The sequence below is a fragment of the Aedes aegypti genome, chromosome 1, assembly GCF_002204515.2.
Source record: "Aedes aegypti strain LVP_AGWG chromosome 1, AaegL5.0 Primary Assembly, whole genome shotgun sequence".
NCBI lineage: Eukaryota > Metazoa > Arthropoda > Insecta > Diptera > Culicidae > Aedes > Aedes aegypti.
In genome coordinates this window covers 160,724,091-160,745,119 of record NC_035107.1, presented here as the reverse complement: position 1 = coordinate 160,745,119, position 21,029 = coordinate 160,724,091, and the positions used below count along the sequence as shown (strand labels likewise).

Sequence of the window (21,029 nt, the reverse complement as noted above, 5' to 3'; positions counted from 1 at the left end):
TTGATACAATTTACAATTTTGATATTTTTGAAGCCAATTTGTAATTGTTATGAAAATGGTTATCATTAATAAGTAGCGTAGTGTATTGGTAATGCAATACATGATTTCTTGAGCATATATTACTCACCATCTCGTGGGAAATGAGTTTAGAACGACCAGCCTGTCCAAATTATATGCATGTCCAAGTTATATACGTTACCCTAGTACTAAATTCGGTTTTTGAAAAAATACTGTTAGAAAGATGAAACATAATAATACTTTCAGTTGCATTCGGGAGCATTCAACGGGCCAGATATGAGAAGAATCTTTTAAACTTTTTGCGCGCCGTACGTTGGGCAGCCCTGATTTACATGTTATATTTCACTTACCCCATTTATCTACTTGCCCCGCGGTACCTTAGTTCAGTTCGTAACATCCCTTTCCTTGAAATGTAACATCATTTAAAGATAGTCCCTGATATGATCAAAATTCGATTGGCGCCAACAAGTGTATCTGTTAGCGAGTTTAATGCGACACAGATAGTACATAGTTATGCACTTCCAGTAGAGGAGATCATACCGAGTAGTGCACTGTTTTTGTTCAAGCTCTTAATCCTAAATTCTTTTATCTTTTTGCGCCACTCAAGCCATTTACTGACGTCTGGATTTTGCGGGTTACCTCTGTCTTCCAACTGCTGATAGTAAGCTTCCCGCAGTATTTTGAACGCCTGTTTGTTACGGTAGGGCAACTGTGTGACCGGATCAAAGTATCGCGCAGGAAGCCTAGTAATGGCGCAAATCTGACTACGTCGGTCCCGTTTCGTCGCTTTTGGGAAATAACTGTCGAACAAATGATCATCAATGTCGTTATCGAACGTGATAAACGTACGCTCGCATTTTCCTTTTACTTCCACCTTTGTCGATGCCTTTTTGGGTTTCCTCAGTTTACTTAATTGTGAAAAAAGATAGAATAATTGTGGTTGCCTTGAAAACTTTGGTCTTATGGGCACATGCAAAACTTACCTTCTCTCCTTTATTTCCTCCACATCGTCGCATTCCATCCTAGACAAAGATTCCGATGAACCACTTTTGTTCGGTGAAGCCTCTTCTACCAGTGGCATGGTGAACGATTGATACTTGACAATGGGACCAGTGAAAACCCGTTTGGTCGGGCGGGTTTTTTTCTTCTCCAGCTCCATTTTCCGGAATTTCTCTAAAATATGCAATAATACCAAATGAACGAAAAGTTGATACCATGAACGAGCCATGCTCTGTGCACTTATATCTAAGGGTTTTGAAAATTCAACCAGCTGTAATTTATTAATTCATTAATTGCATCATACTATGAAAAAAGTGTTATTTTTTCATTAATTGCATCATACTTGTGAAAAAAGTTATTAAGCATAGACTATTCTGAAATTTTGCCGAATTTCTTTATTATTGTTATTCCTTTACGTGGCGATTATTTTTCTTTGCAAAAGTAAGTTTTCTCATACTAAATCCCATATAAACTTTGGACGGCTGGCACTCAAATATAGTTTCATTGATCGAGCTGAAATTTTGCACAGTTGTTATAGGACCAAAATGCAATCCAAAAAGTGGACTGGTGAGAGAATCTAAATTTTTGTCCCACTCTATTGGCCCAGTGGTGTCCAAGTGGACAGAGTGGCCAACCAAATAAAGCTAAGAAAAAAAAATCAATACAAATCTATGCAAATTACGGAATTTGTAAAAATCGTGATTTTTGCGACCGAAATTACTTACAAAAAAAATTAGCCAAGCCCCGCTTCTAATGATGTTTTAGCTGACTAACGAGATAACAATTTTTTGTTCGGTGAAATAAGGAAAACTGACTGCATGTCAGTCCATTACAGATTTCTGCACGATGTAAAACAAAAATGAATCGTGCTATGTTCATCTCGACATTTTTTTTTTCGGAAAGGTGTTGGAGTGAAAAGCAAAAAGTGAAAGTTTCATTAGGATCGAATCATGTTCTAAACTCCAGGATGTTTTTGATTTGTATGGAAAACGAGTTTGACTTCTCAATCACTTTTCTCAATGTCACATTTTTTTTTAAATGGGACTGACTTGCGATCCACGGCGGTATTCCTCTGACAAATATCAGTTTTCTTGAAGGATTCTGCGATGTTTCCAGTATTTTTAAAGGTTTCTTGCGCAACAATTAGAAAACATATGGAAAAACTCCAGGAGAAATCCGCGGAGAAACTCCTGCATGAAAGCCTGGATTAACTTCTGAATGAATCCTTGGAAGAACTCTAGAGGTGTTGGATGAACTCCTGGAGGACTCCAAGGAGGAATTTGTGAAGGAATTCCTCGAGTCTTGAAGAAATTCTTGAAGGAATCCATAGGAGAACTTCTGAAGAAACTCCTGCATGAAAGCCTGGATTAACTTCTGAATGAATCCTTGAAAGAACTCTAGAAATGTTTGATGAACTCCTGGAGGACTCCAAGGAGGAATTTGTGAAGGAACTCCTCGAGTCTTAAAAAAACTTCTTAAAGAATCGCTAGGGGAACTCTTGAAGAAATTCTTAAAGGAGCTCTTGGAAAAATCCCTGGGTGAACTGCTGGAAAAATCCCTGAATAAACTATTAGATGAATCCTTGGAAAAACTCTTGGAGCACTTCAGGTAAAGACTCCCAACGAATTCTCTGAAGGAACCCCTGAAGAAATTCCTGAAGGAACTCCTAGAGGAATCGCTGAAGGAACTCCTGGGAGAAAGCCAGGAGGAACTCCTGGAATAATCCCTGACGAAACTTTTTTGGGAACCCTGAAATAATGTCTTACACCCTGAAGAAACTTCTATAGGTATTCTTGCAGAAAGTCCTAAAGGAATTTTCAGATGAACTCCTGAGGAATACCTGACAGATTTTCTTGATGAAACTCCGGAGGAACACTAGGAGAAATGCCTTAGAGGGATCCTCAAAGGAATCTTTACATATACCACGTCCTGCATATATCATTCTAGCCACTGTTATAAAATCACCCCTAGAGATCTGGAGGAAAAAAAACTTATAGAAGAATCCGTGAAGCAATCTCTACGGATACCCTATAGGATTCTACGTCACTAGCACAAATAGCACTAGCCCAAAAGTCACTTGCCCGAATGCCAGTAGTCCGAATGTAACATTAGCCCGAATGTCACTAACCCAGATGATGAACATAGTATATTTTTCGTGAATTTGGAGTTTTAATTTTATCACTGATTTTTCTTTCTTTTAACCAGCGACTATTATTTAAAGACTTATCACCTTAAAGACTTTTGGCGCCATGAGCAACTAAAAAGCCAGCTTAATTAATTCCTTCATTGAAACATATACTGTTCTTTCATATTATATTGCTGTAACAATATTGGAATTTTAGCTTTTCATATTCGAGCTAATGGTATTCGGACAAGTGTCATTCAGGCTACTGTCATACTGAGGCCCCTGAAGAAGTCCTTAAAAAAAGCTCATGGAGAAATCCCCAAAGAAACTTCTGAATGAATCCATGGATCAAATTCTGGAGGAATCCCTGAAGTAACTACTAAAAAAATAAAAAAACATCTCTGGTAGAATCCGTGGAGAAACTTCTGAGGAAACCCTGGATGAACTCGTCGGGAAATTTTTAAAACGATTCTAGAAGGAAGCCCTTAACAAATTACTGGAGGAATTTCTAAAACAATCATTGAATGAACTTCTTCTGGATCCCTTAAGGAGCTCTTGCAGGAATTCCTGAAGGAACTGCTGATGGAATACCTTGTGGAACTTTCAGAGGAATTTCAGTAAAAACTCCTGGAAAAAATCTCAAAAGGATCTCCTAGAGAAATTTCTGGAAGAATCATTAAAAAAAAACATCGGAAGCACTCTCTGAAGGAACTTCTGGAGAGACTTTCAAAGGAAACCCTAGGGGAGTTCCTGGAGAAATAATTCCTGAAAAAAAAACACTAAATCCTCAACTATTTTTGACTTACTTACGAAAAGTTCAACTTTCCAAAATATTACCAACAGCAATAAAGAAGGAGAACCCATGTTATATTCTAATGAACGCTCATACTTTGTAGAATCTGCATTCATTCATGTACCATTTAAATAAAATTCATCCAAACAATTTCAAATCCTTTTAAACGATTGGCGCAATTTTCATGACTCAGATTAAAAATCGTTTTTCCCCTTTGATAGATATATATTGACATACCTAGCGACTTCAGATTCTCTTTCTCGGTAATTTCGGCCTCCTCCAGCAGCTCCTCCTGGGTGGGAATATATTCCTCCACTTTGACCACCTTCGGTTTAAGCTTTTCAGCCTCGACCCGTTGCTTCATACGGATTTGGGTGGCGGCCGTTTTTGCAGCTGTCGATTTACGGAAGGACTTCCGACCCGAATCTAACACCGTAAAAGTGCTCTTCTCTTTCTTCTTGGGAGACTTTTGCCGCTCGGATTTGTGTTTTGCTTCCTTGGCTGCCTTTACGGGGGATTTCTTCTTAACCGGTTCTTTGTACGCTTTGGTGACGACCTTTTTCTTTCTCTTTGGCGCTTCCTCCTCCTGATCTGAGACCGGTTCATCGTTCTCGTCGATACTGAAGTCCGAATCGACAATGTCTTCTTCGTCGTCATTCTTCTGGCTAAAAGTTAAAAACCCTGAAATTTAATCGTAACTGCAACGAAAGGAAACTGAGAAACTTACACATAATCCCGGTCGTCTGCCGTTTCGTTAAATCCTCCGTAAGATGTTTTGTAAAATTCGTCCTCCTCCTCTTCGTCCAGAAGTTTAGCAATGCGATTTCCCGCATTCGAACGGCGTTCCCTGTTGGCTGCCATGGTAAACTACTTTGCCACTAAATCATGCACTTTGCTAGCCAAAATAAAATTATCCTGAATAATAATCGAATGCGGAAATAGGAATAAAATTTTGGAACTGATCACTAATGTCGTTTTTCTTTATTTGCACCGCCTGCACCGTTTTCCCACCGGTGTAGCAAAAGTTGCACCCAAACCGTTCTTTTATTCCGCAGGTAGCACACCGTTTTTACACTCGATTGCCACCGGTGCAGAAAATCCTACACCCTGATCGAGCTGGGTGTAGCAGGTAATGCACTCTTTTTACCAATACATGTATGGTTCTTAACTGTCAGTGGTGTTCTTGTTTTGGTAGATTTTGTTGTTTTCGGTAATGCGTAGTATGCACCTGAAACGTAAAGCGCTCAAGTAAAATTTCTCTTTTTTACCAAAGTAATTTTGACAGCTGATCCAGTATCAGCGAAGTGTCACTTTTACTTGCGGAATAATTGAGCGGCACATTTTTCCGTAAGGAAAAGTGACAGCTCCATTTGATTTGTACAGCAGGCGTTACCGACGTTATGAAATCAGCTCTACTTCTCAGCAGCGTACAGCTCAAGTAATTTCGGTAGCAGAATCATTCCTTGACCGTTTCTTGTCCTATCCTTTTGCACAGTACTTATGATCAGCGTACCGGCCATAACGAACAAGCAAGATCTTCATTTGCGCTCATTTTCGACTACGCAGATAAAATGTATTTATTTCGAAATTGAATATTCTTAGAATTTACTAATGCTACAATAAATACAGGTTTTATAAGAATAATAAGATATACTGAGTATGTTTCATCAGTAGAAGCTTTTACGGCTTATATTAAAAAAGGAAGGCTTCTCTCAGATGTTTGGATTGCATGTAACCAGTACTACAGTAATACATTAAAAACACTTTAGTTCGGTCAAATTTTCCGAAATTTGCTCATGGATGCCAACAAAATAGAATAAGCAGCGGCTGGAGCTGTATGTTCGCGTATCTTAAGCACGGAATTCAAAATCTCTGGTTCTATGTTTTTCAAAAATATTGACGAGTAATCGACATTGATTTTCCAATAGAATTAAATTCTAATGATGATTGATTTCCGTTGCTCTCTTCGCCTTATTACAAAAAAAATCAGCTTTTGCATCGTGAGCTAGAAACATTGCGGAAGTATGAGTTTTGGCGAAATTATTAGCCAGTGAGAGGATCGATGAAATTAAATAAGTCCTTACAGTATTGAAATATGAAAATTCTGATTTTTTTAGCATATATTCATGGTATCAATTCTCAGGAAAAATAAATTAATGTTTATATGCCAAACATTTATTTAAACATTTTACATTCAGCCATGGTTGTAAACACCATTAACAAACTATCCAAAACCCGAACGAATCTAATGTTTCCGAATCCCTTACAGCAAATCATGAATAACAGAAACAGCTGTTCTATCTGTTTGAAGAATGACATTTTGTTTTGATTGACGCCTTCACTAATACTATCATACGCTGTCAAAATATTGCACCGAAACCGTTCTATTTTCCGGTGTCAATTGTTACACTCGCACGGTGCACCGTCGGGAATAATCGAAAACGACATAATAAACAAAACAAAGCCGACGACGCGAACAACTGTCAAACTTACACTGAGCCAAATTTCGATTGTAATTTCGAATGATTTGGAGATAGTGTAAACGCTGCTGAACAGACAGATCGATGTTATGAGCAGGGATGCCAGGTTGGAAGACATTTGAGTAGTGTGGAAGACGGAAGATTTTTGGAAGACTTTTCAGAATTTGTGAAGACATTTGGAAGACAATTTTAAATTATTGGCATTTTTACAATTCCTAGATTAAAAAAAAAACATGTGAGTTGGAAAATACAGAAACGCCTCTATAAGATTTTTGCACGCCTTACTCCATCTTCAGCTATCCCTCTCCGAATTCCATTGATTTATTTGGATATTGGTCTGAGAATTCAGTCAAGGATTCTTCCAGAGTTTCTTCCATAAACTCTTACAGAGATTTGGAAAGACATTCTAGTAATGCATTTAAATATTATTCCAGAGATTCATCAAAGGTATTCAGGGATTCCTACAATGTTTTTTTTTTCTTAAATCTGTTTCAGTGATTCTCGTGTATTTATTTTACGAATTCATAAAAAATATACAGATTTTTATATGATTTTTCCTGAGATTGCTACAATCTTTGCTTCTGAAATTATCCCAGAGACTTTCGGGATCCGCTAAAAAATAGGGGTTTCTTAATTCTGAGCCACACAGCTCAAACTTCATTTCTCAGATTCATCAATTCGTTCAAGAATTGGATTTCCTTCAATCTGATCCATCCGCATCAGTCGTAATCTCTCATATTCGCCAATCCTCTCAAGAATTGAAATTTCTTCAATCTGATCCACCAAGATCATGCGTCATCTCTCAGATTTACCAATCCGCTAAAATATAAGAGTTTCTTAATTCTGAGCCACACGGATCAAACTTCATTTCTCAGATTCATCAATTCGTTCAAGAATTGGATTTCCTTCAATCTGATCCATCCACATCAGTCGTAATCTCTCATATTCGCCAATCCTCTCAAGAATTGAAATTTCTTCAATCTGATCCACCCGGATCATGCGTCATCTCTCAGATTTACCAATCCGCTAAAAAATAGGGGTTTCTTAATTCTGAGCCACACAGCTCAAACTTCATTTCTCAGATTCATCAATTCGTTCAAGAATTGGATTTCCTTCAATCTGATCCATCCGCATCAGTCGTAATCTCTCATATTCGCCAATCCTCTCAAGAATTGAAATTTCTTCAATCTGATCCACCAAGATCATGCGTCATCTCTCAGATTTACCAATCCGCTAAAATATAAGAGTTTCTTAATTCTGAGCCACACGGATCAAACTTCATTTCTCAGATTCATCAATTCGTTCAAGAATTGGATTTCCTTCAATCTGATCCATCCGCATCAGTCGTAATCTCTCATATTCGCCAATCCTCTCAAGAATTGAAATTTCTTCAATCTGATCCACCAAGATCATGCGTCATCTCTCAGATTTACCAATCCGCTAAAATATAAGAGTTTCTTAATTCTGAGCCACACGGATCAAACTTCATTTCTCAGATTCATCAATTCGTTCAAGAATTGGATTTCCTTCAATCTGATCCATCCACATCAGTCGTAATCTCTCATATTCGCCAATCCTCTCAAGAATTGAAATTTCTTCAATCTGATCCACCCGGATCATGCGTCATCTCTCAGATTTACCAATCCGCTAAAAAATAGGGGTTTCTTAATTCTGAGCCACACAGCTCAAACTTCATTTCTCAGATTCATCAATTCGTTCAAGAATTGGATTTCCTTCAATCTGATCCATCCGCATCAGTCGTAATCTCTCATATTCGCCAATCCTCTCAAGAATTGAAATTTCTTCAATCTGATCCACCAAGATCATGCGTCATCTCTCAGATTTACCAATCCGCTAAAATATAAGAGTTTCTTAATTCTGAGCCACACGGATCAAACTTCATTTCTCAGATTCATCAATTCGTTCAAGAATTGGATTTCCTTCAATCTGATCCATCCACATCAGTCGTAATCTCTCATATTCGCCAATCCTCTCAAGAATTGAAATTTCTTCAATCTGATCCACCCGGATCATGCGTCATCTCTCAGATTTACCAATCCGCTAAAAAATAGGGGTTTCTTAATTCTGAGCCACACAGCTCAAACTTCATTTCTCAGATTCATCAATTCGTTCAAGAATTGGATTTCCTTCAATCTGATCCATCCGCATCAGTCGTAATCTCTCATATTCGCCAATCCTCTCAAGAATTGAAATTTCTTCAATCTGATCCACCAAGATCATGCGTCATCTCTCAGATTTACCAATCCGCTAAAATATAAGAGTTTCTTAATTCTGAGCCACACGGATCAAACTTCATTTCTCAGATTCATCAATTCGTTCAAGAATTGGATTTCCTTCAATCTGATCCATCCGCATCAGTCGTAATCTCTCATATTCGCCAATCCTCTCAAGAATTGAAATTTCTTCAATCTGATCCACCCGGATCATGCGTCATCTCTCAGATTTACCAATCCGCTAAAAAATAAGGATTTCTTAATTCTGAGGCACACGGATCAAACTTCATTTCTCAGATTCATCAATTCTCTCAAGAATTGGATTTCCTTCAATCTGATCCATCCGCATCAGTCGTCATCTCTCACATTCGCTAATCTTCTCAACAATTGAAATTTCTTCAATCTGATCCACCCGGATCATGCGTCATCTCTCAAATTCACCAATCCGCTAAAATATAAGAGTTTCTTAATTCTGAGCCACACGGATCAATCTTCATTTCTCAGATTCATCAATTCTCTCATGAATTGGATTTCCTTTAATCTGATCCATCCGCATCAGTCGTCATCTCTCATATTCGCCAATCCTCTCAAGAATTGAAATTTCTTCAATCTGATCCAATAAGGGTTTCTTAATTCTGAGCCACACGGCTCAAACTTCATTTCTCAAATTCATCAATTCGTTCAAGATTTGGATTTCCTTCAATCTGATCCACCCGCGTCAGTCGTCATCTCTCATTTTTGCTAATCCTCTCAAGAATTGAAATTTCTTCAATCTGATCCACCCGGATCATGCGTCATCTCTCAGATTTACCAATCCGCTAAAAATAAGGGATTCTTAATTCTGAGCCACTCGGATCAAACTTCATTTCTCAGATTCATCAATTCGTTCAAGAATTGGATTTCCTTCAATCTGATCCATCCGCATCAGTCGTCATCTCTCACATTCGCTAATCTTCTCAACAATTGAAATTTCTTCAATCTGATCCACCCGGATCATGCGTCATCTCTCAAATTCACCAATCCGCTAAAATATAAGAGTTTCTTAATTCTGAGCCACACGGATCAAACTTCATTTCTCAGATTCATCAATTCTCTCATGAATTGGATTTCCTTTAATCTGATCCATCCGCATCAGTCGTCATCTCTCACATTCGCCAATCCTCTTAAGAATTGAAATTTCTTCAATCTGATCCACCCGGATCATGCGTCATCTCTCAGATTTACCAATCCGCTAAAAATAAGGGTTTCTTAATTCTGAGCCACTCGGATCAAACTTCATTTCTCAGATTCATCAATTCGTTCAATAATTGGATTTCCTTCAATCTGATCCATCCGCATCAGTCGTCATCTCTCATATTCGCCAATCCTCTTAAGAATTGAAATTTCTTCAATCTGATCCACCCGGATCATGCGTCATCTCTCAGATTTACCAATCCGCTAAAAATAAGGGTTTCTTAATTCTGAGCCACCCGGATCAAACGTCATTTCTCAGATTTACCAATCCGCTCAAAAATAGGGTTTCCTTTAATCTGATCCACTCGGATCAAGTGTCATCTCTCAGACACACCAATTCTCTCAAGAATTTGATTTCCTTCATTTGATCCACCCGGATCAAACATCAGCTCTTAGACGCACCAATTCTCTCATGAATTGTATTTCTTTCATCTGATCCACTCGGATCAAATATCATCTCTCAGACGCACCAATTCTCTCAAGAATTGGATTTCCTTCATCTGATCCACCCGGATCAAACGTCATCTCTCAGACGCACCAATTCGGTCATCTCTCAGACGCGCCAATTCGGTCAAGAATTCGATTTCTTTTATCTGATCCACCCGGATCAAACGTCCTTTCTCAGACGCACAAATTCTCTCAAGAATTGAATTTCCTTCATCTGATCCACCCGGATCAAACGTCATCTCTCAGACGCACCAATTCTCTCAAGAATTGGATTTCCTTCATCTGATCCACCCGGATCAAACGTCATCTCTCAGACGCACCAATTCGGTCATCTCTCAGACGCGCCAATTCGGTCAAGAATTCGATTTCTTTTATCTGATCCACCCGGATCAAACGTCATCTCTCAGACGCACCAATTCTCTCAAGAATTGGATTTCCTTCATCTGATCCACCCGGATCAAACGTCATCTCTCAGACGCACCAATTCTCTCAAGAATTGGATTTCCTTTAATCTGATCCATCCGCATCAGTCGTCATCTCTCAAATTCGCCAATCCTCTCAAGAATTGAAATTTCTTCAATCTGATCCACCAAGATCATGCGTCATCTCTCAGATTTACCAATCCGCTAAAATATAAGAGTTTCTTAATTCTGAGCCACACGGATCAAACTTCATTTCTCAGATTCATCAATTCGTTCAAGAATTGGATTTCCTTCAATCTGATCCATCCACATCAGTCGTAATCTCTCATATTCGCCAATCCTCTCAAGAATTGAAATTTCTTCAATCTGATCCACCCGGATCATGCGTCATCTCTCAGATTTACCAATCCGCTAAAAAATAGGGGTTTCTTAATTCTGAGCCACACAGCTCAAACTTCATTTCTCAGATTCATCAATTCGTTCAAGAATTGGATTTCCTTCAATCTGATCCATCCGCATCAGTCGTAATCTCTCATACGCACCAATTCTCTCAAGAATTGGATTTCCTTCATCATCCGGATCAAACGTCCTCTCTCAGATGCACCAATTCTCTCAAGAATTGGATTTCCTTCATCTGATCCACCCGGATCAAACGTCATCTCTCAGACGCACCAATTCTCTCAAGAATTGGATTTCCTTCATCATCCGGATCAAACGTCCTCTCTCAGATGCACCAATTCTCTCAAGAATTGGATTTCCTTCATCTGATCCACCCGGATCAAACGTCATCTCTCAGACGCACCAATTCGGTCAAGAATTCCATTTCTTTTATCTGATCCACCCGGATCAAACGTCCTTTCTCAGACGCACCAATTCTCTCAAGAATTTGATTTCCTTCATCTGACATCGGTCAAGAATTCGATTTCTTTTATCTGATTCACCCGGATCAAACGTCCTCTCTCAGACGCACCAATTCTCTCAAGAATTGGATTTCCTTCATCTGATCCACCCGGATCAAACGTCATCTCTCAGACGCACCAATTTTCTCAAGAATTGGATTTCCTTCATCTGATCCACCCGGATCAAACGTCCTCTCTCAGACGCACCAATTCTCTCAAGAATTGGATTTCCTTCATCTGATCCACCCGGATCAAACGTCATCTCTCAGACGCACCAATTCTCTCAAGAATTGGATTTCATTCATCTGATCCACCCGGATCAAACGTCATCTCTCAGACGCACCAATTCTCTCAAGAATTGGATTTCCTTCATCTGATCCACCCGGATCAAACGTCATCTCTCAGACGCACCAATTCGGTCAAGAATTCCATTTCTTTTATCTGATCCACCCGGATCAAACGTCCTTTCTCAGACGCACCAATTCTCTCAAGAATTTGATTTCCTTCATCTGACATCGGTCAAGAATTCGATTTCTTTTATCTGATTCACCCGGATCAAACGTCCTCTCTCAGACGCACCAATTCTCTCAAGAATTGGATTTCCTTCATCTGATCCACCCGGATCAAACGTCATCTCTCAGACGCACCAATTCGGTCAAGAATTCGATTTCTTTTATCTGATCCACCCGGATCAAACGTCCACTCTCAGACGCACCAATTCTCTCAAGAGTTGGATTTTCTTCATCTGATCCACCCGGATCAAACGTCATCTCTCAGACGCACCAATTCGGTCAAGAATTCGATTTCTTTTATCTGATCCACCCGGATCAAACGTCCACTCTCAGACGCACCAATTCTCTCAAGAGTTGGATTTTCTTCATCTGATCCACCCGGATCAAACGTCAAAAAATATCAAGATGTTATTTTGCGTTCTTGGAGGGATTCGCGTATCATTCAACAACATTAAAAGCTGATTTTTATTATAACCATTGGATAGAGCTTACCAGGTTTCAGAAGTATTTATCAGGAATCAAAATCAGAAATAATCAACAACTTAATTAAACAGATTTTCATTTATTTGATCTGTTGATCCTTAAGCATAAAAACTGATTTTTTTTTTATGCGTCCTTGAGAGAGCTTATCGGGAAAATACTCAACAACTAGACAACACATTTTAATTTATATGATCTATCAACAAACAACAAATTTTTAATGTATTCATGGAGGGAGCTTACCAGGCTCCAGAAATATCCATCAGGCATCAATATCAGAAAATACTGAACAACTAGACAACAAATTTTCATTTATACGATCTTTCAATCAACATACATCAAAACTGATTTTCTAATGCATTCTTTGAGGGAGCTTATCAGGCTCCAGAAATATCCTAAAGACATCCAAATCAGTAAGTATCTATCAAGTTTGTTGGAGAGCAGGTACATCACACACCCTGCAGTGGAGATGTCGATGGGTAAGAATTGTAGAGGTAGTATTTTTAGTGAATGAATTGTAGAGATCTTTACCCAGACATGAAATAAAAGAGAGGAGCAGGCTGGTAGCGATATCAGTCAGTAGCCTGCGGTGTGGAGCGAATAGCCTTGTTGTTGTAGTCGTTTTTATTTCAACAGGTTATGGGCCCGAAACGCCTGGAGGATGCTGAGGCAGCTTCAATGAGGGACCACGAGGAAGCACCTGGACGAGGAGACATGGCCTAGACGAGGAGGCAGAATCTCGGTGAGGAGATAGAGCCTGGACGGAAGGTGGAGTCTGGATGGGAGGTGGCTTGGACGAGGGGCCCAAGAGTTGGAGGCCAAGATGCTGAGAACGAGGCTGATGGTGCGGATGCTGGCTGATCAGACGACGAGCTTGGAAGAGCTGGAGGAACTCGAGAGTCAGGAGGAGCTTGGAGGACGGCGCGGTTGACCTAGAGGACGATGGTGCAGCTGGCCAGAAGAAGCTCGACTAGGAGGAGTTCGGTAGCTGGAGCTCGGTGCCAGGAGGAGCTTAGTGGTCAAGAGAGCTCGGTGGCAGATGGCGGTTTGAAGGTTGTTTGATGAGGAGGAGTGTTGGAGAGCAGGTACATCACACACCCTGCAGTGGAGATGTCGATGGGTAAGAATTGTAGAGGTAGTATTTTTAGTGAATGAATTGTAGAGATCTTTACCCAGACATGAAATAAAAGAGAGGAGCTGGCTGGTAGCGATATCAGTCAGTAGCCTGCGGTGTGGAGCGAATAGCCTTGTTGTGTTGTAGTCGTTTTTATTTCAACAAAGTTAACAACAGGTTTTCAGTTATATGTTATATCAATTAACAACGTCAACAGTTGAACTCTTTCTGCCTTTTTTATGCATTCTTGGATGGAGCTTACCAGGCTCCAGAAGTATCCATCAGGCATCAAAATCAAAAAATACTCAACATCTTAACAACAGATTTTCATTTATACCATCTATTAATCCATAACCATCAAAACTGATTTTTTTAATGCATTCTTAGAGGGAGCTTGTCAGGCTCTAGATGTATCCATAAGGCATCAAAATCAGGAAAAAAAAATCGAGTTAACAAAACAAAATTCATTTATATGTTCTATTGTTCAACAAACATCAAAAGCTGATTTTTTAAATGCACTTTGGAGGGAGCTTACCAGGCTCCAGAAGTATCCATCAGGCATCAAAATCAGAAAATACTCAACGACTTAACAACAGATTTTCATTTATATTTTCTATCCATCAACAACATCAAAAAACGTGTTTTATGTATTCTTTGTTTCAACATACCATACTTCAGAAGCATCCATCACACATCTAAACGGGAAAATACTCAACAACTAGACAACACATTTCAATTTATATGATCTATCAACAAACAACATATCTTTATGTATTCATGGAGAAAGCTACCAGGCTCCATAACTATTCTTAAGGTATCAAAATCAGTAAGTATCTATCAACTTAACAACAGGTTTTCATTTATATGTTATATCAATCAACAACGTCAACAGTTGAACTCTTTCTGCTTTTTTTTTTAAGCCTACTTGGAAGGAGCTTATCAGGCTCCAGAAGTATCCATCAGGCATCAAAATCAGAAAATACTCAACAACTTAAAAACAGATTTTCATTCATATGTTCTATCCATCAACAAACATCAAGAGACGATTTATGTATTCTTTGTTTTTACTTACCATACTTCAGAAGCATCGATCAGATATCGAAACGGGAAAATACTTAACAACTAGACAACACATTTTAATTTATAAGATCTATCAACAAACAACAAATTTTTAATGTATTCATGGAGGGAGCTTACCAGGCTCCAGAAATATCCATCAGGCATCAATATCAGAAAATACTGAACAACTTAACAACAAATTTTCATTTATACGATCTTTCAATCAACATACAACCTGATACCTAACTGATTTTCTTATGCATTCTTTGAGGGAGCTTATCAGGCTCCAGAAATATCCTAAAGGCATCAAAATCAGTAAGTATCTATCAAGTTAACAACAGGTTTTCATTTATATGTTATATCAATTAACAACGTCAACAGTTGAACTCTTTCTGCCTTTTTTATGCATTCTTGGATGGAGCTTACCAGGCTCCAGAAGAATCCATCAGGCATCAAAATCAGAAAATACACAACATCTTAACAACAGATTTTCATTTATACCATCTATCAATCCATAACCATCAAAACTGATTTTTTAATGCATTCTTAGAGGGAGCTTGTCAGGCTCTAGATGTATCCATAAGGTAAAAAAATCAGGAAAAAAAAATCAAGTTAACAAACAAAATTCATTTATATGTTCTATTATTCAACAAACATCAAAAGCTGATTTTTAAATGCACTTTGGAGGAAGCTTACAAGGCTCCAGAAGTATCCATCAGGCATCAAACTCAGAAAATACTCATCAACTTAACAACAGATTTTCATTCATATCATCTATCAATCAATAATCATCAAAACTGATTTTTTTAATGCATTCTTAGAGGGAGATTGTCAGGCTCTAGATGTATCCATAAGGCATCAAAATCAGGAAAAAAAATCAAGTTAACAAAACAAAATTCATTTATATGTTCTATTATTCAACAAACATCAAAAGCTGATTTTTTAAATGCATTTTGGAGGGAGCATATCAGATCATCGAAACGGGAAAATACTTAGCAACTAGACAACACATTTTAATTTATATGATCTATCAACAAACAACAAATTTTTAATGTATTCATGGATGGAGCTTACCAGGCTCCAGAAATATCCATCAGGCATCAAAATCTGAAAATACTGAACAACTTAACAACAAATTTTCATTTATACGATCTTTCAGTCAACATACATCAAAACTGATTTTCTTATGCATTCTTTGAGGGAGCTTATCAGGCTCCAGAAATATCCTAAAGGCATCAAAATCAGTAAGTATCTATCAAGTTAACAACAGGTTTTCATTTATATGTTATATCAATTAACAACGTCAACAGTTGAACTCTTTCTGCCTTTTTTTATGCATTCTTGGATGAAGCTTACCAGGCTCCAGAAGTATCCATCAGGCATCAAAATCAGAAAATACTCAACATCTTAACAACAGATTTTCATTTATACCATCTATCAATCCATAACCATCAAAACTGATTTTTAATGCATTCTTAGAGGGAGCTTGTCAGGCTCTAGATGTATCCATAAGGCAAAAAAATCAAGTTTACAAAACAAAATTCATTTATATGTTCTATTATTCAACAAACATCAAAAGCTGATTTTTTAAATGCACTTTGGAGGAAGCTTACCAGGCTCCAGAAGTATCCATCAGGCATCAAAATCAGAAAATACTCAACAACTTAACAACAGTTTTTCATTCATATCATCTATCAATCAATAACCATCAAAACTGATTTGTTAATGCATTCTTGGAGGGGGCTTTTCAGGTTCTAGATGTAGCCATAATGCATCAATATCAGGAAAAAAAAGTCAAGTTAACAAACAAAATTCATTTATATATTCTATCATTCACCAAAAATCAAAAGCTGATTTTTAATGCATTTTGGAGGGAGCTTACCAGGCTCCAGAAGTATCATCAGGTATCAGATTTATCAAATACTCAACAATTTCCCAAAAGTTTTTATTCAATTTATATCTTCAAGCAATCAAAAAGATCAATAACTGATTTTTTTTTATGTTTCTTGGAGGGTGCTTACCGAACTCTACAAGTATCAATCAGGCATCAATATAAGAAAGAAAAAATATTTGTATGTTCACCATACATCAAAAGCTTATTATTCTTATGTATTATTGCATGGAACTTAACAGGCTGCAAAAGTATTCATCAGATATCAAATTCAAAAAATAGTTTATTTTTTTTATATATTTCTTTTAATTACCAAAATTCACAAGCAATTTTTAGATAACATTAATTAATCATTGATATTAATATAGATTTATCAATAAGCCGTCAAAATTTTATTTTTCTTTTTCAAGTTTGAAGAGAAAAAAATGCAAGATAATGTTAAACTTTTCTACTGAATACTTTTCTAAATGAAATACTTTAAAATTGTTTGCAATCCTACCATTATATTACAATACAAAATGTCAAATTCAATTCCTGTGAAAGCAAGGAAACAACAGCAGGGGCAAATCCACTATCACAATCAATTCAACTGTTCATTTCCTTACTATATACTTTCATTTTCCGCATCCACAAATTTACTGTTTTGACTCATATCTTCATTGGGAAAATCAAGGTAATGAAATCATTCGTGGCCGAAAGCTAGATCTAATAACCCGGTCAAACAGTCATTCATTTTCGATAGCGATCGATATCGGGATATGGGCTCATTCGCAACCTCAAAATGTTACAGTTCATACAAAATTCAAAATATATTCATACAAAATGCGTTATAAGGGGGCGCGTGTATCAAAAATGATAATTTTTGTTATGAAGTTTGTGAACCAACCCTATGTTTGGGAAGGAAGTTGCTAACAACCCTGTATAACTGCTTTTTTTCTGTCTGTGTATGAGATCAAAATCCTTTCTTTTCCTTTCTTTTCCTCTACATTTCCACTCTCTTATTGTTAGAAAGCTTTCATCTTAGCCGTCTAACACAGAAACCGCAGAACAAAACAACTTTTATCGCAAAGTACAAACATACACGCCATTCCGTCCCCCGTAATCAACATGCATAGAAACCAAAATTAATCCGCTTATCAGTCATTAAATCACTCATCAGTAAACTTTTGAACTCACAAATTCATACCTACCAGTTTGCGCCATTGTAGGATTTCACATAGCCAATAAAACAATGAATTAATATTTAATTATATAAACAGAAGCACTTGTTTATTCATTTTTTTTTTTTTTATTTTTTTTTTTACACTCAAATTTACTCTAATGTCTTCACTCAACAACATCATTCTCAAAACTGAAATCTATCTTCTTTTCTACCCGTACACCAGCGTATCTTCCTCTCCTCGTTCATTCACAACCATATTTCCGTCTCTCTTTTTCTGACTTCTACCCAGGCGTTCAAGGAAGCTCAAGCGGTGTTGCTGGATCGTCTTTTGCAGAATCCTTCTAATCTAATATACACTCTAATAAATTTCCACGTAGATTAATTCAAATTGATTTTATATTTCTTTATTCTTCCTACACTGTCAAGGTTTTTTCCACTGGTTTCTCCGGAAACTTCTTCAGAATTCCTTCAACAATTGTTTGATAATATTTCAAACAATATCTGCAAAAAATATCCTTAATAAATTTCAATGACATTATTTCAGATTTGTTTAAGAGTACTCTTAGATATGTTTCAAAGGAGTCTGTGGAGTATTCTAGATACTTTGGGCTGAAACTAATTGAAACAATTTAAGTGAAAAACCCGCAGAAATATTTTTGCAAGTTCTTAAAACTGTCTGGAGAAATTTTTAAAAGTTTCTTTTTTTTAAGAATTTGTACATCTTTTGTTTATTGATTTTGTAAAATATCATCTTGCTGGAAATCCTTACCAAAATCCTCGGATAAATAGCTCAATGGAATACAGAGAATTTGGGAACGAGATGCTTGGGAACGAATACTAGAGTACATAGCTGATATTCACATGGGAAGTCCTAGAGAAATCCTGAACAACCAGAAGTGAAGGTGTAATAAAAAGTACTTTGAAATTGAAATTTTGTTCCATGAAGTTTATTGCTGATTAAAAAACACACATCTTGGGCAATGCAAAAATAAACAAGTGTGCTTATTAGAAGTATCTTAATTTTTTGAACATTCTCTTCAACATGCATTTTAACAGAATAATTTGACTATGGAACAGTTCTTGAAGATTTCTTGTAGTTCACCAAAATAATAATTCATATTCCAAAGATTTCTATAAAAGTATTTCTAAAAGTTGAAATATAATCTTCAATTATTCATTCTAGAGTTCCACTAGTCATTACTTTGAACATTTCACTAGAGATTCTTAAAACAATTCTTTGGGCATTCCGTCCTGGAATACTATCCATAATTCCACTATGGAATGTTTAGGATTACTTCCAAAGACTTTTCAGAATAAAAAAAAGTATTAACCGTATTAAAATTTGACTCACACTGCACCGAGAATTTCCAGTGAAATAAAGGCAAGTATTCGTTCACAAATCTGTCCACAGATACCACTGGCGATACCTCCATGAATTCTTATAGAAGTTTCTTCAGATTTGTTTGTCTGGAATTCTTCCAATTTCCAACAAATTTTTCCAGCAAATTATGGAGTTTTCTATGAAATTCTACCCAGATTTTAAACAATTAGGGGAAGAGCACCAATTTTCGACCCATTCATACAATTTCGGCTTTATATGAAAGTCCGGAAATCGGCACAGATTTCTTATAGGTTATTATATATTAGTTTCTGTGATGAAAATTTCACTAGATAAAAAACCAGATCTTCATAGATTTTTCAAGAGACTTCTACTAAAACCTTTTTCAGAAAATTTTATGTTGTTTGTATTTTTTTTTGCTGAGGAAAAAGATGTTCAAATACTGGTAATTTTTTGTGTATTTGTCTCGAAGCTTTCCATGAAGTGTTCTTTTATTAGTTACCTCAGATATTCTCGGAAGAGAGTAGTCCTTAGAAAAATGTCTGGTGAAAATCTTTGAGAATCTCTAACGATTTTATTGGATCATGGTATTCCTGAAAAACAAAACCCCTGAAGATAGAAAAAAGACAGAAATTTCAATGAAATTCCTGCTCTGATTCCCATCAAACTCTTTTAAAAATACGTAGAAGATTTTAAAATGAAATATAGTTAAGTCATTCATGTAATTCCAAATATAAAAAGAGCTAGCTTGATTTTTTTTTTGAATGAATTTCATGCATTTCATGCACAAATTATCCAAGTAGGGTACAGAGCTACTTGGGCACTTCCATGATTCACTTTGGCATGGGGGTTTTTCTCGGCCGAATTGTCTGAAACTTCCCCATAAGAAGCACTTCAATGCTATGCATCGCGTTTAAGACAATTGTGGCCGTATATGATCTTAGAAGCTTTCAAAAACCCCACTGCCGAAGTGAATCAAAAGTGCCAAGAATAGGATCCGGCTACCTAATCCTTGAAATCTTGAGAAAAAAACACAATGAAAAATATCAAGAAGTATTGAAACCAGCCCTGTCGTCCTGCTTAGTCGCGCTTAGTCGACGACTAAGAAGCTTTTCTCAGATTTTTTTTAGAATGTTTCACCCGAAGACATAAAATTTAATGTGCGAAATCAACAACAATCTAACGTCCCATAAGATATCAATCGAACTTTCCCACCTGTACCTACCTCCAGAGCGTTTTTTACCCTATTTCATATCGAACTTCATATATAACAGGGGCATATTACCGCCCTGAAGAAAATCAATCGAAAATTACGAGCTGTATCAACGCCCTAGAGTAATTTCACCATATCTATCGGCCTGTAGAACATCGATTGAAAATTAGAGGCTTTACCAACGCCCTAGAGTAATTTGACCTTATTCCACTCCAAGCAGTATAAACGCCCTGGAGTCATTTTATTTTGTCCCATATAGATCCGAAGCATCCTAACGCCCTGTATGACATCAATTAAAAATCCAAGTTTTATCAACGCCTTGTTGTAACTTGACCTCACTTTATGTAGACCAAGTGCATCTTTACGCCCCACATCACTTGAATGTTCCAAGCATTATCAACGCCCTGGAGTAATTAGAACTCATGCCATGTACATCAGCTGCATCTTAACGCCTTGTGGGACAAATGTCAAGATGTATAAACGCCCTTGACTTAATTGATCCTGTCTTACGTAGATCAGGTGCACCTCAATACCCTGCATCGATCGAAATCTTCAATTTGTATCGAGTTGTAGGAGTAATTTGACCTAATCCCATATTGATCAAATACA

The 21,029-nt window shown here is 37.2% G+C and overlaps 1 protein-coding gene and 1 long non-coding RNA gene across 2 annotated transcripts; one reads left to right on the top strand and one right to left on the bottom strand.

Annotated features, from left to right (window-relative positions):
* Positions 1–468: 468 nt before the first annotated feature.
* Positions 469–4,914, bottom strand: LOC5580227 (vacuolar protein sorting-associated protein 72 homolog). The gene is made up of 4 exons (XM_001655884.2): positions 4,663–4,914; positions 4,173–4,600; positions 1,002–1,191; positions 469–926 (listed from the first exon to the last, which is right to left on the bottom strand). The coding sequence occupies exons 1-4, from the start codon at positions 4,794–4,796 to the stop codon at positions 530–532; spliced, it is 1,149 nt and encodes a 382-aa protein (XP_001655934.2). The 5' UTR covers positions 4,797–4,914; the 3' UTR covers positions 469–529.
* Positions 4,915–4,940: 26 nt separating this feature from the next.
* LOC110678911 lies at positions 4,941–6,363 on the top strand. The gene is made up of 2 exons (XR_002502042.1): positions 4,941–5,064; positions 6,205–6,363. It is a non-coding gene; the product is annotated as an uncharacterized LOC110678911 (long non-coding RNA).
* The last annotated feature ends 14,666 nt before the right edge of the window (positions 6,364–21,029 follow it).